Source organism: Heterocephalus glaber, unplaced genomic scaffold (assembly GCF_053883595.1).
Source record: "Heterocephalus glaber isolate CG9 unplaced genomic scaffold, H.glaber_assembly_v1.0 deba00001428, whole genome shotgun sequence".
In the NCBI taxonomy this organism is placed as follows: Eukaryota; Metazoa; Chordata; class Mammalia; order Rodentia; family Bathyergidae; genus Heterocephalus; species Heterocephalus glaber.
Window position 1 is genome coordinate 32,183,003 of NW_028258293.1, and position 26,998 is coordinate 32,210,000.

Genomic DNA, 26,998 nt, shown 5'->3' on the forward strand with positions numbered 1-26,998 from the left:
CATTCTATAAAGAAATACTCTGCATAAGACTTAGCTTAAGCTGTGAGCCTACTGAAATCCTGTAGATGAAGCGAATTTCAAGTATTTAGTATTTCTAATCACCAAGCACATCTGTCTAAAGCAAAGAGCCACACATTTTAATCATCTGTACATAATCTCTTACCTTTACCAATACTGAGGAAGATACTAATAGCATCTCGAAACACATAAAAATCTAAATATGCATATTAGAAAAGTGTAAATATCTGGCAAGCTGATCTGAAGGAGAAGGAAATCCATAGAGACCATATTTTCAAATGAAAGAACCTAAAACAGAACCACTAACCCTTTTTCTTTTCTTTTGGGTACCAGGGATCAGACTCAGGACCTTGTGCTTGCCAGGCAGGCACAGTGCCACTGAGCTACATCCCTAGCCCCACTAATCCTAACTTTTAGAAATATTTTAGATGGATCACATTTGATGGGGAAAGAAAAGATGCCTATGCCTTTAAAATTTCTAAACATCAAAAACACAAACAACTTCGGTAACAATTTTTTTTTTTTTGGGGGAGACAGGGTCTCGCAATGTAGTTCGGGCTGTCCTTGAACTCACTATGTAGCCCACACTGGCCTTGAACTTTGTGGTGATTCTCCTGCCTCAGCCTCTCAAGTGCTGGGATTACAGGGATACACCACTACACCTGGCCTCAATAACATTAAAATTAAGCTCAAACAGAAAGGTCGACTTGTTTATAATTATGAATTTCATATTTAATAGTCTGGCCTAATCTTTTCCTGCAAAGCTATGGATTTAACTATCTAATACTACAGAATGTTACAGAGTTAAATCTGAAAAGTCATTTAGTCTAAACCTCTCATTTTATAGAGGAGGAAACAGACCCAAGGAGAGGTTAAATATCACGTCTGCCAAGTCAACACTAGAAGCTGGGCCTTCTACCTCTTTGTGTGCTGCATTATTCACAATACCAGGCTGAGCTTAGCAACACCCACAGAAAAACAGTGCACAGAATCTCCTGTTTCATCAAAAGACATGATTATGAGTATGTTCCTTTACAAAGAAACGCAAATGGATTTTATAAAAGAGGTCCAAGAGAAAAATCCAGACTCCTTACTGAAGAATGGATGTTGTTCAGATGAGTGGCAAAGAAATTTGGGAAACTTCTATGCTGTCTACTAAAATTTGAAAATGGAAAACCTTGTACAAAAGGGATTCCTTTCAACTCCTTGTAGGCAGTAAGGCTGTATGGTGTTTTGGAGCATAGGCTTAAAAACAATTCAAAATGTATATGACCTTAAATCACTTCAACACTATGTTTCCTCATCTATAAAGTGGTATAATAAAAGTTATTAGGAGCCAGGGATTTACCTCCATGGCACCACACCTGCCTGGCAAGCGTAAGGTCCTGAGTTTGATCCCCAGTACCAAAAATAAATAAATATATTATAACACATTAATCATGTAAAGCACCAAAGACAGTGGCTGATTCAGAAATCTCAAAATTTTAGCTTCAGTTTCCAAGTGGCTCTTTTACTTACCTATTATAAGAGATGCAGAATTGCTGAGAGTCTGAGTAAAAAAGGAAAATGAATTTTCTTTGATCTACCTGGCAGAATTAGGGAAGCCAAGTGAAAGTGGGGAAAGTGGGCTGAATGGTATCAAACTACAATTTAGCTACTAATTAGCCAAACAACTCAAAATAATGTGTTCAACCTTCTTTTTAAGTCTATAATGGTACTTTAAGTCCAAGTCTAAGTTTATTAACAACAAATCAGCCTTACATCCCAATGTCTATGAAAACTAAAAAGTGAGAGCTGATATACAAAATTACTCCTGCTTCAAGGAGAAGCAGCAGAAATTCCCTGAAATGTGCTTTACTATTTACCAGAAGTTCTAACCATATATATAGATTTTCTTAATAGTTCATGTTCATGTTTGTAATGAAAGTGAACAAAACCAAGACCAACAAGATCTCATTTTTTGCCACTACTGTCTTTTTTTAAAAAAAATTCCTATTAGTTTTAGTCAAGAATGAGAGCACAGTATTATAGAAAACCTAGATTTATTTGTTAACCTATTACAAAGACGAAACAATTATCATCAGGAGTACTTTAAGGACCTTATCTCAGTTCACTTGTTCTGTTACAGAAAACTAACCTAAGAAGGCAGAAATCAAAGGATATAACCTCAGAGGCTATAACAAAGCAGACTGGAAAAACAAGGTGGAAAGGACGGAAGCTACCCAGAAGCACTTTTTTATGGTAGGGTAGGATTTGCAATTGGGATGTTTCCCAAGAGACCACCTAGACAGGTGTGAATTAATCTGGGCCCCAAATTAGTGACTCTTGCCCCTGTGGAGAATGACAGAGACTGATCCTTCTGAGACCTCTGCCCTTTCTTTTAGGGATAAGGATATCTCTAGCCCCCCGCCCCCTCATCTTAACTTTATCCTATTTCCTGCCCAATTCCTGTGCATTTTTTACCACACTGGCCTGCTAGCATAGACAATGCATACAGCAAAGGCAGGAATTACAGGCCTAGTCAGCGGGTTACCTAGACATAAAGTTTTAGGGTAAATGATAAATTACAAATACCCCTTGGTTAAGCTAATTCACCTTTGTTAATAAAGGTCATAGTTTCTTCTGCTGGTGACAACTTTCTGTCTCAGTATAGTTTATCTTGAGGAAGAACTGGTTTAAGTGAGTTTTGGAGAAGGAAAAAGACTTTCATCAGCCTCTCTTCAGAGGGAAGAGGCACCAAGTTTTCTCCTACAGTTAGGAGCAGAACCTGAAAAACAAAAGGTTGGCACAGTGTTAATAGGAACTGTCATTCACTGAATGCCTTGTCAAAGGTGCCAGAGGATTTAAATACACCTCAGGCCTTGCAGTAACCCTGCCAGGCAGTTCTTACCATCCCCATTTTTTAGATGAGGAACCTGAGGACTAGATAAGTTATAAACCTCATCCAAAGGCACATGGTAGAGTGATGATCCCACTGTTCATGTACTTTCCCCCTCACTCCATCACACACACTGAGAAGTCCTATTCCATTATCCAGAAATTATTAATGGTTGCATAAACACTAATTATTCCATGTTCATCCTTCAATGGCACCCACAATTTTATATGATTATGAGTTTACAGACATTGTTTGGAATTCAGGTCACCTACCCAGACGAAGAATATGAATAAACTTTATGAAAAAGTTATTTCTTTGCCTCTGGGCAGAGTACATAAAACAAACAGAAAATAGGCCATCAATTCATGAGAAAATTTGTGGCTATTTTATGGTTATTTCACCATTACAAAGAATCCTAAGAATTCTTGCCAGGGACTGCAATAACATCCCATTTGTGTAACTGTTAATGACAGTCCAAATGCATTTCTCATGATCATTATTAACACAATAGTTGATGTTCTTCTCTAAAGAGTCTATTTTTGAAGGGTAAATGTGTAAAAGCCTGAAGATCCAAAATTCTGTTTTCCTGTTTCAATAAAAATTACTAAACTGTAACTGAAAAAGTCTACATGCTATAAAGAATGCAATGAGAAATAAGGAATGATGACTGAAGTTGGTACCAAAAGGTCTCCCATGGAGCAGAAGCATACTTCAAGGCTTCCATGAAGTAGAAGCTACAGACATCTGGAAGTGAGAGCTGAGAAAGAAAGCTTACATAGCACTAGTGTGCACAAAACTGCAGAGGAGACATCACTGATTGTAGACTGTACTGTAGCCACAGACAAAAGTAAATATGAAAATAAGAATTAAGATTTATGGGAAGAACAGAAATGACAGAAATAACAGAACTCTACAAGGTTACTTTCTGATAGTTTTACTGGCAGGACCTGGGAAGAAAACAGATACAGTATCACAATTCATGGTTGGTGTGAGAAGCAATGTTTTATTCACAATGGCAATCAATTTGGAAGGACTAGAACTTTAAAAAGGCTGATTTCTGATATAAAATGAAAGAGTACATAAAGATAAAGTTAACAAATTCTCAAGATTCAGAAATAAAATTTAATCAGAAAAAAACAAGGAATTCTGAAGTATTTATCTTACCAGCAAATAATGAGAGCTCTTACAACCTAACTGGATGACTGATGGAGGTAGCAGAGTTAAGTCAAATATACAAATATTACTTAATAAAATAAAAGAAGCTGAGAAGCAGTTGCTCAAAAACTCAGACAGCCAGTATTCAAGAAGATAATGCCATTATAGGGCAGAAAGTGGGACAACAATTTAACAATGGGAAAAATTTCATAGCTTACAAAGGAAAGAGTACTAAGGTCATTAGTGCTACCTCTGTATGGTATGAACTAGTGACCTTTAGTTACCTAATATACAGCTTATATACGCAAGGATAATATACTTCTCCCAATAACAAAGTAGCAAACAAGGACAAACTTCAGGCAAAGCTCCTTGTAATGCATCAGAGGAAAACAACTGAACAAGAGCTCTTACATATGTCAGCTGTGAAAAGCACACAGGAAACAACCTGGAAAATGATGGCTTTTGGACAACTGTACAAGGACTTGTTATGGCTTGGAAAAATCAGCCTTGAATACTACGGTGCCCAGGACCTTTGTCTCTCATTGTTTTTCCATGAGGGAAATCAACACAAGACTAAGATTAATGCCTTAGACTCAGTTTGGAATTACTTCTACTTCTTCCCTAAATTGAAAAGCAGTGGGAAGTAGCAAGTCATGAGCATGTTATGGCTCAAGTATCACAAGAAGAAAACATGACTCAAGACCAGACTAGGGCATGATCTCAGGTTCTACTATTCCCACGTGAGCAAATGAGGAGATCTCTGGTTCTGAACAAATGGTTAGTATCAATGGCTAATCTCTTAAATTCATTTATGTCTTTTTCTTCTACAAAATTCTCAATTCCCACCGCAGTGCTTGGCATATAGTAAGTGTATGGTAGATGTTAAAGTGAACATCACTATGTTTGCAGACTTTGATTTCTTAGAGGAAAAAAAAACCATGTAATTTCCAGTAACTTCAGAAATGGGTAACATTTTTCCAAACTACTTATCTTATAGAGCTTTCTTAAATTATGAAAATAAAAATTAATCACTTATGACTTTCATGTTTAAAAAGAATAAACCACTCACCTTAAAGCAACATAAATCATTTTCAGTGATCAACATCTGCATCCTCAAACTGTCCTGCAACTGCTGGTGTAGTATCTACTTCCATGCCATCTGAACAAAAAAAGTTAACTGTTGAGCCATATTCTACCCAGCAGTTGAGACAAGTAAAAATTCAACTTATAATTTCAATTGGAAGCTACTGCCCTCTGCTGGTAAAAACTGCTTTTTTTGTTGTTTTGTTTGGTTTTGGTTTTGGTTTTTTTGATACCAGATATGGAACTTAGGACCTTGTGTTTGCCAGGCAGGCACAGTGCCACCAAGCTACATCCCCAGCTCCTATATTTTTTCTTTTTTTTTGGTACTGGGGATCGAACTCAGGTCCTTGCGCTTGTGCAGCAGGCGGCAAAACCACTGAGCTAAATTCCCAGCCCTATTTTTTCTTTTTTTTAAAAAACTAAAGTACATATCCAAAAACGACTGGAAAAGGAAAAGTGCTAACAGTGGATTTAACTTAATTAAAATTACTACATACATTTAACATTTACTTTGTAAATTCTCAACCTCAACATCAAAAGGACTCCAGGTAGGAACTTTCTTTTTCTTTTCTTCTTTTTGGTATCAGGAATCGAACTCAGGGCCTAGAGCTTGTCAGGCAGGCGCTGCACTGCTAAGCTATATTCCCAGCCCACTTTTTCTTTTCTTTTCTTTTGTAGTACTGGGATCAAATCCAGAGCTTCATGCACACCAGGCAAGTGTTCTAACACTGGGCTATATCCCTAGCCCTAGGTAGGAACCTTCAAATGCAGTAAGTTTCAACAGTTTACTCTTCTCAGATCTGTGCTATTTATGATCCTTTTTTTTTTTTTTAAAGATATGTAGTCCTATTTCCACAAAACCTGTAACATAATTCAGGAAAAAGGATAAAATCAGATAAACTTCATACTCATCTCTGTTTTTCTCATCGCACTACAAAGTTGGAAAGGAAGCAAGGAAAACAAGTCTGGAGACTTGTTTACAGCTAGTTTCTGTTTCCTCACCTCTATTCACACCTCTACTCTTCAGCCACCAAACTTCTGCCAAAAGCCCCTTGGTATACCATCACCTGAACACACAAATTTCGTGTATCTAAAGTAATTTATCACCTTTCCAGGTAAAAATGCTTCTCCTTCCTGTCTTGCCAAAGGGTACCTCTTATCTGCCCAAACCAGAAATACAGACCATATTTCTAACTTCTGTTGAGTCTAAGATCTCCTAAATCCCTTAAATCTGTCATCTTTTGATATTCACTGTCTATATTTAAGTCACATCTCTAATCTAACTTAATGTATAAGTCACATAACCAAACTTTTCTTTTTTCCAGTATCTTTTCTCTCCAATCAATTTCCCATACTGCAATCAAGTCATCATCCAAAACATTAATCAAATTCTTTAATGGCTTCCCACTGACATAAGGATAATGTTCAAGTCACCCCCTCTGGTACTGGGGACTGAACCTGAACCCAGGGCTTTCACACTAAGCCACATCCTCAGCCCTTTTTTTCTCCTTGTTTTTGACAGAGGATCTCCTTACATGAAAGCCACCACACTGAGCTGTTTAATTCCCTCTAAGGCAGCTCAATTCACTACTTCACCTTTCTATAAAACTACCCTCTAAGTCCAAGTTCCAGACATAATGAATTACAGTTCCTCAAAGGTGACTGGTCCCTTAGTGAGATCCTGTCTCAAATAAAAGAGCTGGGGTGTGGAGCTCAGTGATGAAGCACTTGCCCAGCATGTGGAAGAGGCCCTGGCTTGAATCTCCAGCACCATAAAGGAAAAAAAAAAAAGGCCGGGAATTTAGCTCAGTGGTTTTGCCGCCTGCTGCGCAAGCCAAGGACCTGAGTTCAATCCCCGGTACCAAAAAAAAAAAAAAGATAACAGTACTAAGTTCAGAAGATGGACCAATGGTGTAGTTGAAGAAGTCTTATATATAGACAGCTCTAATATGTCAACAAAGCATATGGAGTAAAGCCCAAAAATATCATTTTAGCCAAAAGTGTTTAAGAGTTTAAAAGCATGTGTCATAAATTACTAAATAATGAGGCCGGGGATTTAGCTCAGTGGTGCCGCACTTGCCTGGAAAGCTGCAAGGTCCTGAGTTTGATCCCTGGTACCAAACAAACAATTACTAAATAATGAATTTTTCAATTAAATAAAAAAAATGGGGCTATAGCTCAGTTCAATCCCAGTAACACACACCCACACCCGCAAAAAAGGGTGTTACAGTTAATTTTATGTGTCAATTTGGCTAGGCTGTGGTACCCGGACAGTTTGCCAGACATTATACTATGTTTCTACGGAGGTATTTTTTAGCTGACATTAAATCAGTGTACTTCTGAGTGAAGCAAAAGGCCTAGGAGAAAATGACTGATTTTCCCTAAGCAAGAAGAAATTCTGTCAGGAGACCATCACCTTTGGACTCAAACTACAGTATCAGCCAACTCTTCCCTGGGTTTCCAGCCTGCTAACCTACCCTGAAGATTTTGGACTTGCCAGTCATCACCAGTATTGATTTCTTAAATGTCTCTTACTTATCTATGTAAATTTTCAGATGTGTACATAAAATATACATATATATGATCATTTGTGTATACACACACAGGAAACATCCCTACATTTTATATTTATGAAGAAGGATTATTCCATTTAATAGCAGATGTTAAATGGTAATAGCAGAGATAAGGTCAGGGATGTAGCTCCATAGTGCTGCGCCTGCCTGGCAAGTACAAAGTCCTGAGTTTGATCCCCCAGCACTGCAAAAAAAAAAAGGTAATAGCAGTATAATAGCAGCTAGGTGTAAAATACAGGGATGTTCACCTGCCCCATGTATGTGTGTGGCAGATACACAAACAGTTGTTTCTCTGGAGAACCAGAACTAGTGGAACAGTGAAATCCAGACAGAGCTGTGGACAAAGGGGAGAGGATGTGAAGACACAAGGAGAAGACAGCCATCTACAAGCCAAGGAAAGAGGCTTGATTCAGATCCTTCCCTCATGGCCTCAGAGAATCAATCCTACACTTATAACTATGACATAAGAAATTTTTTATTATTTAAGCCACTCAGTCTATGGTACTTTATTATCAAACCAATACAAATTTACACAAGAAAATTAACAGCAGGTATATCTGTCCGCATTATTATTTTTGTTTTTGCTTTTTCATTTCTTCTTTGCCTGTAAGCATTTTTTAAATATTTGGAGCTAGGAATGTGGCTCAGTACAATCCTTGCTTAGCACAGTGAGGCCCTCAGTTTGAGTGCATGTGCACGCGTGCACACACACACACACACATGCACACACCGCCAAAAAAGGCCATGAACATAATGAACATAAACTATTTTTGTAGTTGGTATAGACATGGGGAGGGAGTTCACTAACAAAATAAAGAAAACTGTAAGAATTCCTATTTTATGCTTTCCACACCATAAAGAATTAATTCTGATATTTTTCTTATAGTTTCCAAAAGAAAATGTTTCTCTACAACTTTCATTACTTCCCAAGTGGCCATTTGTTCACACTGAAGAGAAAGGATACTCACCTTCATAATCTCTTATTGAGTCTTCTGTCCGCACCCCTGCCATGTTATACTGGCTGCTCACAGACTGGGAAAGCATTCCTTCTAGTCTCTCCAATGTGGCTTGCCCTTCTGCTGTTAAATGGGATAATCCTTCTTCATAGGTATAAAATGTGGGGATATCCCCCTGTCCTTGTTCTAAACAAACAGAAAGTTTTAAAGCTATTATACAATAAATAGAAAAACAAAATGAACAATCACTAAGACATATGCTGAATAAAGTACAGTGAAAACAGGCTTCTGGGAAAATACTTCAAACATTTTATTGTAAAGGCTGCTGTTGAAGACAGAATTTTACAAGTGAGTGCAAAATTAATTTGATACTAATTTGTATGGAAAGTATTTTTTTCTGATTAATATAAAGCTCATTAAAAAATTGTGGAAATACTAAAGGATTAAAAAAAATCTGTCAAAAATCTCAAAAAGAAGAGGACATATTTAGGTACCATATTTCCCCCAAAATAAGACCAAACCAGAAAAATAAGTCCTAGCATGATTTTTCAGGATATTCGTAATATAAGCCCTACCTCTAAAATAAGCCCCAGTTTAGACTGTCAGCCAGACAGATGCATTTAATGGTAGTACATATATTGCAACACACGATGGACATGTTGCATTACAAAATAATAATTTTAATATATTATTAAATACAACCAATGTTAACATTAATACTTAAAATGATAATATAAATTATAATTAAGTATTTATAAATACTGAAGCGGAAGCCTTTAGACGAGAGATAAACCCCTATGTAACAGATGACTGCCAGTCTTACTGCCAAATTAGAGTACAAATTAGATGACCAATTAGAGTACAGACACAATGCATGAATAACATGCACACTTGATAATGGACTTAATAATGAATGGTTGTGCCTAATATGAATCTTCATAATTTAATACATGATGTGTTGTAACAGATACATTTAATGCATGCCCATGAAATAAAGAAACATTTTCTGAATTTTGATGTGTTGCCTGCAATTTTTTGTTGCTTTTGTGTGGAACATCATTCCTACTTGTCATCAGTTTTTTTGCTACTCCTGTCTCATAATTAACACTCGATTTATGGAAACTTTGTGAAGCCTTGCCTCCAAGAGGTTGTGACCTGGGTGAAGAAGTCATGGGAGAAAATCACTGACAGACTATTATGGCTTTCCTTACGATGGCATCCACCCCGTGTCCTTCAGGGTATACTTTTATCTTGCTTTTCCCTTCTACTCAGCTCATGCTCCTCTGCAGAGTCAGTTTCTCTTTCACTCTTCACTTTTACTTTTTCAAATAAACTTTATCACTGTTAAAAAAAAATCACTGACAGCTGTGCCAATGCACTATGAGCAGGCTACATGGACAAGAAGTGTTTGTTTAAGTACACCTCCACTGCTGGACATGAGAGACTGGGGCCAATGTTTGTACAGGAAATGGAGTTGCAAGAAATTCAGGCTGGAATTTGGGGTTTGGAGAGTTATGATGATGTTCCAGAAGAAAGCTGACATAACTGCATTTGGATAAATATGGATTTATTTTTTTTTTTGGTACCAGGGATCGAACTCAGATCCTTGTGCTTGCGAGGCAGGTGGTGGAACCACTGAGCTAAATCCCCGGCCCTAAATATGGATTTTTATACATGAATAAATGAGTAAATGTAGACTGCTATATAAGATACAAATGTAATTGTTGTGTTATATGAAAAACTAAGGCATCCCCTGAAAATAAGCCCTATTGTGTCTTCTGGAGCAAAAATTAATATAAGACCCAGTCTTATTTTGGAGGAATACAGTATGTGAAGGAGAATCCCAGAAATCAGTTTGTCTCAGGCCAGGAATTGGGTACACAGAGAAGAAAGGGGTTTGGGCACCCAGACAGGTATGAGGAAAAGCACAGAGAACAGCACATGCCTCAAGTTACAACTCTACAAGCCAATGAATGAATAGATTCGGGTCTGAGAAGGCAATGGGAAACATTCTTAAATAAATAAAGTATGGTTCTGAGAAAAAGGAAATGACCTCAGCAATAAGCTGTTTGAAGAAATATGTTAAAGAAGGGGCCGGGGATTTAGCTCAGTGGTTCCGCCGCTTGCCTCACAAGCACAAGGACCCGAGTTCGATCCCCGGGACCAAAAAAAAAAAAAAGAAACATTTTGGGCCAGGGATTTAGCTCAGTGGTTTCGCTGCCTGCTGCACAAGTGCAATGACCCGAGTTCAATCCCCAGTACCAAAAAAAAAAAAAAAGAAATATGTTAAAGAAGGATAAGAAGACCCAGCCTCTCAAGGGGTGGCTTGATCTCTGGGGGCAGCTATCTCAGATTAAAAGACTTTCCTGACTACCTTCTTTCTATCATTTTCTTTCCTTCCATTTGTCTCTGGATATCCATTTTCTTCCTCCAAACATCTCTTATTTCTACCCTCAAAAGCCTAGAATGCCTATAAATTTTCCTAATTTGTCTATTGAGTGCCACCGTATTGCTCACTTTTATTTATTTACTTTTTGTTTCTTTCTCCTTTTTTTGGAGACAGGGTCTCCCTGTGTGGTTTAGGCTGGCCTTGAACTCACAGTGATTCTCCTGCCTCAGCCTCCCAAGTGCAGGGATTATAGGCATGCACCACCAGGCCCAGGTCACTTTTATTTATAAGCATTATACTGGGTACTTGAAGGAGATTTAAAGAACTATATAATGCCCTAGCCCCCAGTACAAACAAATGCTTAAAATGAGACACTAAAACAAATACTTTAAGATCCATTTCACTAACCATGCGCTTCCACATCATATTCTTCTCCATCATAATCATCTGAGTCTTCATCCTCAGGATCTGGGTGCAAGGCCTGGCATTCACACATTGTAGTGAACATCGCCTCCACTGAACAAGGACATTAAATTGTAACTAATATTTCTTTAAGTGTACAATAAAATTTTATAATAAAAATAATCATCAGTGCAGGAAAATTTAATGAGTAGGCAAAAGGTATCCAGGATAACAATATAAAACCTTCGAAATTCCAAGGAGGACTGATCCTGAAAGTGCTTGAGACTGTGGACAAGTTACAAAACAAGAGTTCAAGATATTACTAAGATCTCTTCATGACTGGTTGGATTTTTTGAGAAAAAGGATCAAAATCCTTGGCCACAGTGCTGTGATCCCTCTGTCATCCATTTGCTGAGATTCTCACAGTCACCAGCATCAATCAATAACACTAACCAGAGTCTTTCATTCATAAAATGTACCAGGTAACATGGTATCTACAATACTCTCACTATATTCACAATCTTTGCTATGAATAGGTACCTGGTCCTCAATATTACAGATCCAAAAAAGAAGAAAAAACAATAGAATGAGGTAATGGTTCTAACAGTAAAGGGTAAAGGTGTGTGTGTGTATATGAGAATAGGAGGAAATGCTTGGTACATAAAAGAAAAGATTATTATAGAATACTCACATGCTGATTTATCACTAGGCACAAATCTAAATTCAGTAATAGGTTCAATATCATCATCACTGTCTTCCTCTTCTTCATCATCAAGAGATTCTTTTATTTCTTCTAGAAAGGGAATAAAAATAATTTTAATGATATCATTTATTTTAAAAAAACAAGCTAGGAGAAATTCCTAAAGGATATTTATTGACATATTTGAATACTGCAATTCAATTTTGGGGGTGAGGGGTACTAGGGATTGAACCCAGGGCTTTCACACTGAGTTACCCACATCCCTTAAAAGAGAAAAAAAGCTTTTTTTTTTTGTTACCAGGGATCGAACTCGGGACCTTGAGCTTGTGAAGCAGGCGCCTGAACCACTGAGCTAAATCCCCGGACCCAAAAAAGACTTTTTTGAGACAGGATCTTTAAGTTGTTGAGGCTAGGGTCAAACTTGAAATCCTCCTGCCTCAGTCTCCCAAAGTGCTGGGATTACAGGCATGTACCACCACACCTGGCTTCAGTTTTTATTTATGGTTATTTTAGAGCTAAAAAAGGTTCTGGGTTCTGAGGGTATAGCTCAGTTATAGAGCAGTTGCCTAGCTTGTTCAAGGGCCTGGATTTAATTCCTAGTACAGTAAAACCAAACCAAACAAAACAAGAAAATAATCACATCAGCAGCTGAAACTGACAAGAAGATTTAGGTATTGCATTACTATGAATGAATGAATGAATGAATGAATGAATGAAAGCGTGCATGCTTTAAACTAAATATAACATGCAATTCTCTTTACTCTTGCTACAGTTTGAATTGTGAATGTTTCTCAAAGGCCCATATGTTAAAGACTTGGTCTCCAGTCTGTAGTGCAAATAGGAGGTGGTAGAACCTTTAGAAGGTGGGGCCTGGTGGAAAGAAGTTGAGTCAGTGGAGATACACCCCAAAAGGGGATCTTGGGACACCTGTCCCTTCTTTCTTTGCCACGATGAGGTGAACAGACCTTCTTCATCATGTGCTCCTGCCATGATGTACCACACTACCACAGGCCCAAAGCAAGAGGCCAAGTTACAACTGAGTGAAACTTCTAAAACAATGAGTCAAAATAAACCTTTCCTTTATTAAGTTGACCATTTCAGGTACTTTGTCGTACTAACATAGTTCTAAAAGTACAGTTCCATTTACTCAGATGCTGAGTAAATTTTGGGCCTAATAGCTCATTAAGAAGACTTATCACAACTCAAGGTCAACAGCTATTTACTTTTTATCCTCTTTTCAAATTTCACTAGATTTTTATCTCTTTGAACCCTGTGCAATGGCAAGATTTTAAAATCTTACAATAAAAATACTTTCAGGCAGGTGAATCAGACAATACCACTTAGTGAGGCAGGGCTTGCCAGAGTCCTAAAAACTAATAATTAAGTGTCACAACTGAATATAAATGGTCATATTATATCCGGAACCAGATGAAAATTTCAGTTTGAAGGAACAATTTTAAGAGGCAAACTCACAGACTGTTATACAATATTTGAAAGAAAAGCAACCCATTATTATTATTATTTTTTTGGTACGAGGACTGAACTCGGGACTTTAAACTTTCAAGGCAGGTGGCGGAACCACTGAGCTAAATCCCCAGCCACAACCCATTATTTTAAAAGCAAACATTTTTCGGTAGATTTTTATGAATCTTCACAACTATCTCCAACAGCAGAATTTGTAACCAGGTTTTCTAAATCTTGGCACTTTTGATATTTGAACTGGATATTTCTTTGTTGTGGTGGGTTGCCATGTGCATTGTAGGATGGTTAGTAGCATCTTTGGGATCTAACTATTAAATACCAGTGAATCCTTCCCTCCCTCTGATCAAAATGTCATTGCCAAATGTGGAGGATAGAGACTTGAGTAGAGATATATGAAAATTCTCCCCATCCACCGAGAACTACTACCCTAATAAAACAAAAACAATTCTATACTACATTCTTAGAGGCACAAAATATACTGATCCAAGCCTCTAAGGGTGCCTTTACAAAGACAAAGACAATATAAACAGTTAAACTGAAGAAGAAAAAGTAGAAATACATGTCCACAATAACAGACCAATTCTAAGTGCAGATATATAGAAAATAACAGATACACATAAATGTCCATTATAAGAACTTCAAGTGTAAAATTATTTTACTGTGCTAAAATTTTGCTTAATAGACTATTATCTAAAGTGGGTCAATAGCTTGAATATTACATTTGGAAGGGTATACTGCCACATATCTACAGTTTCAGCTATTTGGGAGGCTGAGGCAGAATGATCACTTCAGCTGAGGAGTTCAGGGCCATCTTGGGCAATATAGAGAGACCCTGCTTCAAAAGTAAGTGAATAAATAAAAACTAATTTTTAAAACACAATGTCAAAGGAAGGACTAGGTTAAATTATACCATACATACCTCCAAATTTAGCATTCACCATAACATACAAATGCTCTCGTGGATAGGCATTTAGGTCCCTGGAAACAGCATGTAAACTAATGGTGGGGTATTCCAGTGAGAATCCTAATCCGGAACCATCTAACCAAGACAGGCGGCTGAAAAACATGTTTTAAGTAATTATTTTTAAAAGTTAATCCTATTTTAATACCCCTATAGTCCATTCTGCATGCTTTTATGCATGCGAATAAATTGAAGCTTATAGTTTATAAATTTTCCTAAAAGAAAATTTAGCAGGGGCCGGGGATTTAGCTCAGTGGCACCATTCCTGCCTGGCAAGTGCAAAGTCCTGAGTTCAATTCCCAGTACAAAAAAAAAAAGAAGAAAATTTAGCAGAAGAAACTGAATTTTGTTTATCTGATTATGATTCTTTTTCCTCTAGTTATAAGTTCAAATCTAAAATGCTATTTTTCTAAGTTACCTGTGTGTTTCTGTGGCTCTTGTACGCTCAACCCCCTCTCCCAAGTACTAGGGATTGAACACAGGGTCTTGTGCTTATTAGACAAGTGATTTGCCACTCAACTATATCCCCAGCCCTATGCTCATGCTTAGTTAAACCACCTATAAGCACCAGCCTCTTCTCAATTAGTCCCCAATTATCTCTTTTGTTTCTAAACTGCACTTAAACTCAGTAAGTTAAATTAGCCATTAACTTTATGATAATCTTTTTTTTTATGGAAAGTCCAGAAAGAAATCCACATATCTTTTTAAATTAATTATACTGGTACATTTTAGGTATACAATATAATGACATTCATCATTGGAAATGTGCACCTTTACATAATCTCTCTTGGTAACTTTATGATAATCTTACATGTACCCTGCTGCTTGACAGCTGTATGTGACCTGTCACATTATTTACCATTCTTCAAAAACATCACCATAGTGATCAGCATGTAAGCAGACAATAAATACCTGGTGATTAGCAACTTCTCCACTAATCTTTCAGTAAATGGCATAGCCACAAAATGGCTGTATTTTTAATTATAATCACAAGTTGGAAAAGAATTTCAGTACTTCCTTAAGAGACAAATTCTATGAAGATTTTCATTTACTCCCAGCTTTCACCAAAAGCCACAGATAAGCTAGGTATGGTTTTCCTTAAAAGTGGTCAAATATTTCACTGGTATAACAAAGTAAACTACCCCTAAAATTAGTATGACTTTTGAATATACACTGTCTAATTTCTTGGTAATACTGGAAACATCAGGTACTGTACTGCTTAGCAGGGGAGAAAAAAAAAGCAAAAAGATCCCGAAGAAACCACAAAAAAAAAAAGGAACAGAAGTTAATCCAGTCGGGCATGGTGGCGCACGCCTATAGTCCCTGCACTCGGAGGCTGAGGCAGGAGGACTGCCATGAGTTCAAGGCCAGCATAGGCTACATGGTGAGTTCAAGGCCAGTCTGGATTACATAGCAAGACCCTGTCTCAAAAAATAAACAAACAAACAAAAAACTCAATGCAGTATAGTGGTTGTCTATATAGGAATAATTGCTAACGGGCCCTAGTTTCTTTTTGGGGCAATAAAAATATTCCAAAGCGAACCGTGGTGATGGCTGCACAACCCTGTAAATGGAATAATAACCACTGTGCTGTACATTTTAAATAAGTAAACTGTATGCTATGTGAATTACCTCAATAAAGCTATTATTTAAAAAAGTTAAGGATCTGCTCAGTGGTAGAACACACACTTAGTGCACATGAAGCAGAGTTCAATTTCCAGCACCAAAAAATTAAACAAATAAGCAGTTAATAACACTTCTGTATCATTCTATTTCCCGCAAATCTTTAACAAACCTGGGTGTCTATTTTCTAACCAAGAAAAAATAAAAGTACAATAAAAGAACCTGGGACTCTTCATTCCACATTCAATGCAAAGAGGTTGAATTTTACACCTCAGCTCCCCTAGGAAATCAATGTCCATACTACACGACCAGTTATCAAAAGTATTTTATTAAATTGGGGTGGTAACTATACAACTCCATAGACATGCTAAAATTTAATCAACACTTTAAAAAATTCTAAAGATTTCCAGCCAACAGGTTTATTTTTAAAAGACAACAGAAAAAAGTGTAATTAAGGATCAAAATGTATAATACATAATGTGAAATAGGAAGAAAAGGTCCAAAAGGAAGGGGAAGTGGGAGAGGCAGGGGGAAGGAAAGAAGGAAAAGGAATAAATATGAGAAAAGGAAAAAACAGAAACAAAATTCTTTGTAAATAGGGAGGGGTGGAGGGGTTGAAGGGAGGGCAGGGGAATGGGGAAAAAAATAAGAATCAAGATATATAATGTAATGGTACAAATTCCCAATGATGAATGTCATCATATTGTATACCTAAAATGTACCAATAAACAATGAATAATAAAAAAAAGACAACAGAAAAAGAAAACATGAAAGGCTTAAAAATGGTAAACCTTAAACGGTATAAAGTGATAAAATCTCTAGAAATCATTTTCTAGAATGACTCATCCCCACTGGTTCCAAAGAAACAGATTTCATTAGGTAATTAAATTATGTGTTGCGCATGCCTTTCCTGTCTGCTGCTTGCCTTTTATGTGGAGATGAAACAGTGTTCATGGATCCCAAAATCATCCCACTAAAATCTTATTTTAAAGAAAATAACTGCCTTTTACTTCCCTCAAAAATCTCCTGATACCAGGAGCCAGGGATTTAGCTCAGTGATTCTGCAGCCTGCCTCGTAAGTGCAAAGTGCCGAGTTCGATCCCCATACAAAAAAATCTCCTGATACGATCAGAATATTTATTTATTTTTTATTTTTTTAAATAAGACAACAGGGCCAGAGATTTAGCTCAGTGGTTTCACCTCCTGCTGTGCATGCGCAAGGACCCGAGTTTGATCCCCGGTACCAAAAATAAATAAATAAATAAATAAATAAAAATAAAATAAGACAACATTTATTGACACTGAATATTTGGTATGCATTTTGACAGTTTAAAACTATATAAACTGAAAATTTTAGATCTAGCTTACAAATCCATTTAGCATTTAGGTTTATTACCCTAAATGTAACAATTTTAGATTTCATATTCTTAATAAGTTTTAGTCATTAAATCTTCCTTACAATTATCTCCCTATTCTATTTAATTTTTCTGTTGGATACAGTAAATCGTTCATAAAAATTTTCAGAGGAGGTTCTTTGTTGATATACTTTTTTTTTTGGTACTGAGGATGGAAGTCAGGACGTTCCACTTGTGAGGCAGGAGCAGTGCCACTGAAAACCCAGCCCTGCCGATATACTTTCTTAACCCCTTAGTATCTGAGAATGTCTTCCAGTTGCCTTCATACACAAATACTAATTTGGAAGGGTATATAATTCTTGGTTCAAAATTATTTTCCCCCCCAAAAAATTATTTTCCCTTAAAACTCTAAATGTTCCATTGTCTTCTGGTATTTAGAATTGTAAGAGAAAAATCTGAGGTCAGTCTGACCTTTGCCCCTTTATACGTAACCTGTTTTCTCTGGATACTTGCAAAATTTTTTCTTTATGCTTGAAATGTAAAAGTCACAAGGATATGCCTAGGTGTTGCTTTCTTCTACTTAAATTTTAAAGGTACCCTGTGAGCCTTCTTCATTTTCAGGTCTACTTCGTTCTTCAGCTCTGGAAAATCTTCTTCAATTAGCTCCGTAATTATTGTTTCAGCTTCATCTGCTTTGTACTCTCTTTCAGGTTTTCCTATTACACATAGATTGTATCTCCTGGACAAGCCCTGTACATCTCTCCTTTTCTCTTCTTTCCTCATCTTATTTCTTTGGCCTTTTCCTCTGCATTCTGTGAGAATTTCTCTTATTTTCCATTTACTTGAGAAATTTTATGTTGTAACCGACCCTTCTTCTGTGCTTCCTTTAAACAGGCCTCGATCTCTTCCATGTGGTCACACAACACCTGCTTTACAACTAAGGCAGGGTGGGTAAGGAATTCTCTATTACTAAGGCCAATAATTTCTGCAAGTCTGTTGTAGATCAGTAGACTGCAATAGTTCAGTACATCAGTATCAAGAGGAGGCATTTTCTCGATTAATTAGCTCTATTCCTTTCTTCTGAATGAACTGCAGTCTTATGACCTTTTCAATGGCTTTTCCCAATGGTGTCCAAGCGATCCTCCCCCATCAGAATATTTAAATTATGGAATATTCCACACTTAAATGTCCATAATAATTTCAAATATCCAGAGCCAGAAAACTTTAATGCCTCAATTGAGAGATGGAAAAATAAAACACAGAATCAGTGCCTATCAAATTATGACCTTTAGTTTAAAGGCACATAATAACGGCTCTGTACTGCTTTACTGCAGACAGACACTGCTGTCTCAGCATGGCATTCCAATGGTGCTATCAGAATCTTAGAAATGGAAATGATTCTGAAAATACAATATTTACTTGATCATTAAGTCCTGATTTGTCTAGTCTCTTTTCACACATTCTAGAAGAAAAGCTCTCAAAGACCAAAACATATAATTATACCCAGTTCTAAAAAAACATACATCATAAAAGATAAAGACCAGAATTAGAAAGCCACTAAATGTGGAGAGCAATGTTTTGCTAAACTTTAATGCTTTCTATATTCCTGGTATAGGGTAAAAAAAAAAGGAGAGGCTTTAAATTTGGGTTGACGAATTTGGTTTAAAATTATTCGTAGAATGAGACACTAAAAGGCCTCATTTCTAACTTTAAATTATCTCTCTCTCTCTTTTTTTTTTCCGTCATGGTGGTACTTGAGATTGAACCCAGGGCCTCCTGCATGCTAGGTAAATGCTATATTAGTGAGCTTCAGCCCAGGCCTTTTTATTCTATTTTGAAACAGGGTTATTATAAAGTTGCCCAGGCTGGCTTTGAACTTGTGTTCCTCCTGCCTCAGCTTCCCAAGTAGCTGGGATTACAGGGATGCACCACTATGCCAGGTTTAAATTAACTAGTTTGCCTGTTTTATTTTTTGTTTGTTTTTGGGTTTTTTTGGCACGGGGGATCAAACTTGGGTCCTTGCGCTTGCGCAGCAGATGGCGAAACCACTGAGCTAAATCCCGGTCCCAAGTTTGCCTGTTTTAAATTACCCAAAGTACCCTGAATACAAAGTCAATTTCCTATAAAAACTAAACCTGAGAGTTCTATATCTCTAAAAACAGATCTGAGAAGATATCTACTTAAAGCCAAATTTGACACTATTCCTCTTGACTGAAGTCCTAAAAACAGTTTCTCTAAAGCCTAAGTGTTACTATACAAGCCAAGCTCATGAACATAGCTCTCTCCCGCTCCACCTTTACTGTCTCTTTCTCATTTCTTCAGATGAAGAACTGTTAGATTAAGTGTAGATGTAAATGGTATCTATGTAAAATATACATACATATACTAGCATAGAGTGCAATGTTTTTCACCCTTGCATCTAATCACCCTGTTTTGAACATTTCCCCCCAGTCCAACCCCATGCAACTGGCTGTTAATCATTGTCATAATCTTCAGGAAGCCTTGCTAGTTTATCAAAATCCATCAGGGGGTGCCTGGTGGTGCACGCCTGTAATTCTAGCACTTGGAAGGCTGAGGCAGGAGGATCCCCATGAGTTCAAGGCCAGCCTGGGCTACATAGTGAGTTCAAGTTAGTCTAAACTACATAGGGAGACCCATCTCAAAAAACCAAAACCAAACCAAACTCAAACCAAACAAGACTAAAAACCAGCAACAAAAACCTATGAAGACTTGGAAATTCTAGGTGGGAAAGACCAAAAAGGGAGATGAGACCAAGGAGGTGAGGCTAACAGTGAGTAAAGAGGGATGACCACGGATGTCAGGTACAATTGTACTCTTTTTTTTTTTTTTTTGGTACCAGGGATCAAACTCGGGACCTTGCACCTGCAAGGCAGGCGCCATAACCACTCAGCTAAATCCCCGGCCCTACAATTGTACTCTTAATCTGGAGGGTGGATATACAGGTGTTTAACTATAATTCATTAACCCATACAGAAATAATGTAATTTTTGCACATACACTTTACAAAAAATTTCCCCTTTTTTTGAGGGGAATTCAGGCTGGCCCTTAACTATGTAGCCCAGGCTGGCCTGGCGCCACAAGAACTTGCAGTGCGCCTCCTACCTCAGCCTCCCGAGTGCTGAGATTACAGGCATGCATCACTATGAATGATTGCAAAAATTTTTCTTAAAGAAACAGAAGAGATTTGTTAGGCTGTTGTGAGGGTTCCCCTTTCAGCTTGATTGGTTTGAAAGCCACCTAGGGGATTACTTAAGCACACTTATGGCTGTGTCTGGGTGGAGGCATGACCTTGAGGACTATATCTGGTTGCTGGGCTCTGCCTTGACAGGCACAATTCCCCTTAACTTTGTTTCCTGGTCGCCATGAAGTGAGAAGCTTTGCTCCACCATGCCTTTCTATACCACGATGCTTCTATCTTAGAGCCAGCCAACCACAGACTGAAACTTTTGAAACCACAAACCAAATAAACCATTTCTGCCTTAAATTGAGGGTGCCAGGTATTTTGTCCAGCAACAGTAAAACACACTTGTGCAGGGGCAAGGAATTATATCTATTACCCTCCACTACTTAAAAGAATTTGTTCTCCTAATATTTCTCAAGATCATCTTATAAATATTCAATAGATGGATTTCAGGGCTGAGGATTTTTAACTCAGTGGTTCTGCCACCTGCCTCGCAAGCTCAAGGACCCGAGTTCGATCCCCAGTACAAAAAAAAAAAAAAGAGGGGTTTCAGATTTTGACTACTTCTTCCTTTTCTTTTTTCAAGTCTCTACTTTCATGACCCATCTCTTAAAGCAAGTTATCTCCAAACCTTCTCTTGAGTTACCTAATCTACTCCTATTAATCCACTCTAAGATAAACACTCCTCCAACCATTCCACACTCGTCCAGACCAAATTCATTACCTTGCCCCTCATCTCAAACTTGCTTTTGCTCTCTTTAATATTTCCTATCTTGTGACTAGCCAGAAGCTTAAACTTTGCTAAGTGTCTAAATTTCCCTCTACACCAGGGAGTCTTTACAATTTTTGTTCTAGATTTAGTAGTAGACAGAATTTGGGCCGAGAGACGTCAATTTCGTGTCATGCTATAAGTTATGTTGAAGCTGGCTCTGTAAATTAATAAGGTTACTATTTAATTGACATTGAAATAGGGAACTTCTGGATTATTTTGAGCCCAATGTAATCACATGAGTTTGTAAAAGCTTGGGCTCTAATGTAGCAAATGGAGAAACTAGACACTCTGAAGGACAAAGAGGATTCAATGTATCACTGTTAGCTTGGAAGATGACGAGAATTACATGTGAAGTAATTTTACAACTACAATATTGAAGGCATTCCTATCTAGCCGTGAAAGTACAAAGTGTTCCAGGCAGCTAAATGAAAAGGGAATTCTCTGCAGGACCTCACAACTGGAGTCAGGTCCCTCTGGACATGACACCAATCTTCGTAGGGGTGAGAATGCTCCTTTCCCCACCTACCCTAAAGAAAAGCTATACTCTTTAACCAAGCTTTAACCCCCTTCCACAATCTACTCTGAACCTACATATCCCCCGCAGGCCAACACCCTCCTCCCAAATTCTCACACATAAGACTAACTCAGGGTCTGGAAACTCAAAATCTTAAAACATGTCAGGGATGTAGCTCAGTGATAAAGCACTTGCCTAGCCTGTGCGAGGCTCTGGGTTCCATCCCCAGTACCGCAAAAACAAAACGAAACACTTTAAAACGTGACAATGAGTTGAAAGCAAAGCACGCGCCAGGCCTTCATTAGACAGGCCAGTGAAAAGTACAAACGGCGAGGGGAAACCGCGTCTGGAGAACAGAGAAACAATGGCTTCCAAGGCGGGGGGGGGCACTGAAATAGACTCCTGCGCCTGGCGGAGGCATCCTCAAAGCGACGCACAACACGCGCTCCCCCCTTCCCAGCACCCCCGAGTTCGCGTCTCGCCCGCCTCTACCGCACCGTAAGCACCCGCAAGGAAGGGTTGGGCGCAGGAGGCCGGCGCTGGGAAACAGAGACTCTACCTCTCTGCGATGTAAAGGGTGCCAATGCCGAGGTTTTTCCCGTTCAACACAGCCTCGGTATCTGGCAGCTGGTGCCGGAGCCCCTCGGCCGACCCCGGCGGCGGAAAACTTTTGAGGAAGCTCATTGCAGCTGGGAGCATGGAAACACAGGTTCGGAAACAGCCGGGCCACAGCAATCACCATTCGCAGCGGCCCGCCCCGGAAGTCGTGGCAATCACCCCGGAAGAACAACTTAGGCTACACAGGAATTTCAATGCCATTAATCATAGAGACGAGACATTCTAGGAAATGCTCGGAAGTCCAGGACGACCCAGCGGCTTTGTCACGTGACAGTTTAGCTTCATCCTAGGAGAGGCATGGTTAACCGAGGTTGGCTGGGCTAACCCTAGCTCGTTACAGCAAACCTGTGAAAGAGGAAGCACAAGAAATATTAGTATCCCCTTTTCTACAAGGTGGAAAGGGGCCTCAGACATGGAGTCCCTCGCCTGAGGATATACCAGAAGTAGAGGGCCAGATTCATCTAGAAGCCAGAAGTCTCGCGTCTGAGTTGAAGATTCTTTTCCTCCCGGCCTCACCCTTCACATGTCAGGTTCACACAGCCACGCACCAGACATCAATGTAGGGCCCCAGCCACCTCTCCCCACTTGTCAGGCGGGCAGAAGCACAGCGAGGTAGCAGGGCGGAGAGCCGGCAGGACGGCGAGGAGATAGGACTCAAAGATTTACAAAATAGTCGTAGTAGTAGCTAAAGTTAACCGAGTGTTATGTGCCACACACTGCGAGACACTTTGGCAGGTTCTTCTCTCTTTTCTTTTTTGAGATCCACCTGCCTGAGCCTCCCAAGTGCTGAGATTATTGGCATGCACTACCACGCCCCGCTTCTCTACTTCAAATATAAGCAGAAGTTTTCTGTTACAGATCTAACTACAGATAAGATGTGAGGCATTAAAGCCAGAGTTTGGTCGTGAGAGATCTAGTGGGATTCAAGTTCCACTTTTTTCGTTTGTAAGATTAATTATAATATATATGCAGTAGGACTGTTTGAGGCTGAAGGGACATGTGGGGTAGTTTAATTTGTATTTTCTCAACAGTTTAGAGGAATGTTAGATTTTTAAACTGGATTGGTTTGTTGGTAGTGGGACTGAAGGGGGGAATTAAGAAGTTGCCTAGGTAGGTGAGAAAGTGGCAGTTGAAAACAGAAAGATTGGGAAAAGATTCAGAGCTATCTAAAACGCTTATAATTTAGAGATAGGTTAAGAGGAAGATGGTTTTGAAGATCAGTATAGATGAAAAGAGGTTGAAGATTCCTTCTAAAATTCTGGTTTAAGAGATTGAGTGGCTATTGCACTTCTAGGTGGAGAATTCAGGAGGAAAATGTTTTGAAAGTAGTTTACAAACCTAATTTGAGAAATGACCAGTTTGAGACTTTCCATGGGACATTTATTTGTGGGCAACTTGCTTGTGGCTGGCTTTGCTCGGAAAAGGTATCTCTCAGTTACACGGAAAAAATTGGCTTAAACCTAAGTTTTCAGAGTACTTTTTAAAAAGTGCCCAATGGCTGGTAGATGCCCCCTTTACAGATAAAATTTAAGATCAGAGAAATTAAATAATTTGCTGAGGGTTACAAGTAGCTAGAAATCAGGTTCCTGTCTTTTTTTTTTTTTTTTTTTTTTTTTTGGTACCAGGGATCGAACTCGGGACCTTGCATTTGCAAGGCAGGCGGCAGAATCACTGAACTAAATCCCCGGCCCCTAGAGTCCTGCCTTTTTATTCCTAGTCCAGCATCATCACTTCCTGAACTAGTTGGCATAGGCTTATAAAGAGTTCTGCTTGGGCTGGGGATTTAGCTCAAGAGGTTTCACCGCCTGCTGCACAAGCACAAGGACCCGAGTTCAATCCCCGGTACCAAAAAAAAAAGAGTTCTGCCTTTCGGTAATGGTAAAAATTAAGTTTCCAATAAAAATTCTTAACAGATTAGAATGATTAGAATTATTATTAGCACAATTCGAATAAGGTTCTATCATCATTAGCCAAGTCCTTTCTCTTTTGGGCTCTAAATATAGAGCCAACATAAGAGTAAAAAGCACAATCCTCAGCCCCCAACATTTAATTTCATTACATATTTTTATTTAGCTCTGCTAAATGATCACCATTGAGTTACACTAATTCTCAGTTTTTAAAAGAACTTGGTTCATCCTCTGGTCTAATAATCTATGAGCTGTAGGTTCACAACCATGTTCTAAGAGCCACGGCAGCTCCAGAAAAGACTCTTTGAATGCTTTTGAAGGTGCTATGATCCTGTCATCTTTGACTTCCAATATAACATGGCAGCTCCACTGACTGTTAAGTGAAACTTTTAAATAAATTATTGAGAATCACTATAATTGGCCATTTTCCTTGTGGTGTAGACCAGCTTTTAGTCCATTAAGTGAAATTCTGATTGAAAAACTCTGTTAATATTTTCAATCAGAATTGCAAATAGTGCATTTTACTAGTTCATAAAAAATTAAGTCCAGTTTGAACTTTACTGTATTCCAAGAGTAAGGAAAAATAATCAAATTAAGAATTTGTTGATGAGAATCTTATTCAGTGTTGGAAGGTCTATTAGTCATCTGGTCTAATGTGTTGATGTTATACATCTACTGAATGGCATGCAGGTCAGCCTATATCCAAAAATTCTCTATTTGCAAGAAGTTACTGCCAAAGTTTTTTTATTATAAGAGAACTTTATCTTTTTCCCTAGAAAGAACTGAAAACTTTTATCCTATAGCTCCTGCCCTCTAGTCTAGTTCTGTGCTCCCATAGAATCATGATGAACAAGTCCATGGCCTCCTTAATGTTTCAATTCTCCAGCATCTAAAGATAGAAACCGAAAATAGTTCTCTAATATCTTTATCTGCCTAGTTGTCAAAGTCCTGAACATTATTTTGGAGAAATTGATGTACTTTCCTTTCTAGATAGTGAAAAGAAGAGTCTATACTTAGGTGGCAACAATATATTTTAACCTTTATGAATCTTATAGAAAATTCTTAGCTTTCTATACGATACAAAATTTAAAATAAACTGTTTGCAAACACATGCTAAATACATCAAATTATTTAAATTCTTTATTATGACAATTGACATATATTAAGTGAAAGAAATGACAGTATTATAATAAAACATTTTGAAAGAAAAAGTTACACAATTAGGCCAATAGCTATAAAATGGCTTTAGGCCTGGCATATAACACTAAAAATTCTGATAAGACTGTAGTGAGACATCAAACATTTCATTAACAAAAATATTGGCACCAGCCACAACATATTTTGGTTGTCACAAAGAATATTGTATTTAAACAACTATGCACTGCAATTCTGACACACTAGGTGTACTGCAATTTTAACACACCAGGTGTTCATACACTGCAGTTTACTCCTGAAGCTTTAAGCAATCAGGAATTTCCATACTTTTAATGCACAAAATTTGTGTTATCAGAATCATGTTTCCAGTTATCTTCCCCCTTCCCTTCACACATGCAGTACATTATTATGGGACAGCATGGTCCTGATTACCTAGAGTTAGTTTTATGCTAATCTTTAAGTTTTGTTTTAGTTCTCAGCTAGAAACAAAATTCTGAGAACCTATACCAGGAATAAGTTTTTTTTATGCATAGGAAAATAAAGCATTTTGTATAAGCATGTCTGAAAATCCAAGACATATTCTAACCAAACACTTCCTGGATCCCAATTATTACTTTAAAATCAAAATGAAATTCTAAAACAGACAATTTACAAATTGATATCTGGAATTTGTATTCTTCAAGTGGAAATTCATGGTCCCCAGGCTTCTGAATGAGTGAAGATAGCAAAGAAACTGACTTCTCACACTAGCTGACAATAGATGAAGACAGAAATTATGACACTTACATGATTTTTATTCTTTACAAGAATACACTTGTGCTAAAAGAAATAAGAATGATAAAATTATCAGATGGTAAAAATTACTGGCATTTCAAAAAGGTATCACTATAACATGGTAAAATGTGCCATGTAAAAGGCTGCTAAAATCAGTAATTTTTAAATTTCAAAAATGCTTATCAAATGAGGAAATTTGAATTTGAAACTGCTTATTGTTTCAGCAAATATTTGTTCCTGTGAAATTAAACCTACTGAATGACCAAATTGAGCAGTTCTAGTTTTTTTCTTCTTTTATACACACTGAAGAAACCAAGCCCTGCCCCAACCCCACCCCATCTAAGCACAGGATACCTTTCAAAGTGTACTTAAAACCTCTTGGCAGTTTTGGGTAAGCTACTATTCAAATACTGTGATCAAGAAGCTACTTTGATAAGAGAACACCAGACCAACATTGAGAATATCCTAGTTAGACATCACG

General features: G+C 37.9%; 1 protein-coding gene across 2 annotated transcripts; it reads right to left on the minus strand.

Annotated features, from left to right (window-relative positions):
• Window positions 1-2,043: 2,043 nt before the first annotated feature.
• Window positions 2,044-22,998, minus strand: Clns1a (chloride nucleotide-sensitive channel 1A). 2 transcript variants are annotated; one of them, XM_021248274.2, is made up of 7 exons: window positions 22,623-22,998; window positions 14,556-14,692; window positions 12,146-12,247; window positions 11,461-11,568; window positions 8,676-8,873; window positions 5,121-5,210; window positions 2,044-2,785 (listed from the first exon to the last, which is right to left on the minus strand). In XM_021248274.2, the coding sequence occupies exons 1-6, from the start codon at window positions 22,760-22,762 to the stop codon at window positions 5,143-5,145; spliced, it is 753 nt and encodes a 250-aa protein (XP_021103933.1). In that variant the 5' UTR covers window positions 22,763-22,998; the 3' UTR covers window positions 2,044-2,785; window positions 5,121-5,142. The 2 variants fall into 2 exon arrangements, with proteins under 2 accessions (XP_021103933.1, XP_004869725.1); XM_004869668.4 differs by having other exon boundaries at window positions 8,676-8,849; window positions 22,623-22,963.
• Between the last annotated feature and the right edge of the window lie 4,000 nt (window positions 22,999-26,998).

Excerpts from the sequence above, each read along its gene's own strand:
- Clns1a (XM_021248274.2), bottom strand. The coding sequence starts at position 22,762 with ATGCTCCCAGCTGCAATGAGCTTCCTCAAAAGTTTTCCGCCGCCGGGG. Across the intron at positions 11,569-12,145 it reads GCCTAGTGATAAATCAGCAT|TGGAGGCGATGTTCACTACA; the intron begins GTGAGTATTCTA and ends GTCCTTGTTCAG. Across the intron at positions 8,874-11,460 it reads ATATGATGTGGAAGCGCATG|CTTTAAAACTTTCTGTTTGT; the intron begins GTTAGTGAAATG and ends ATTGTATAATAG.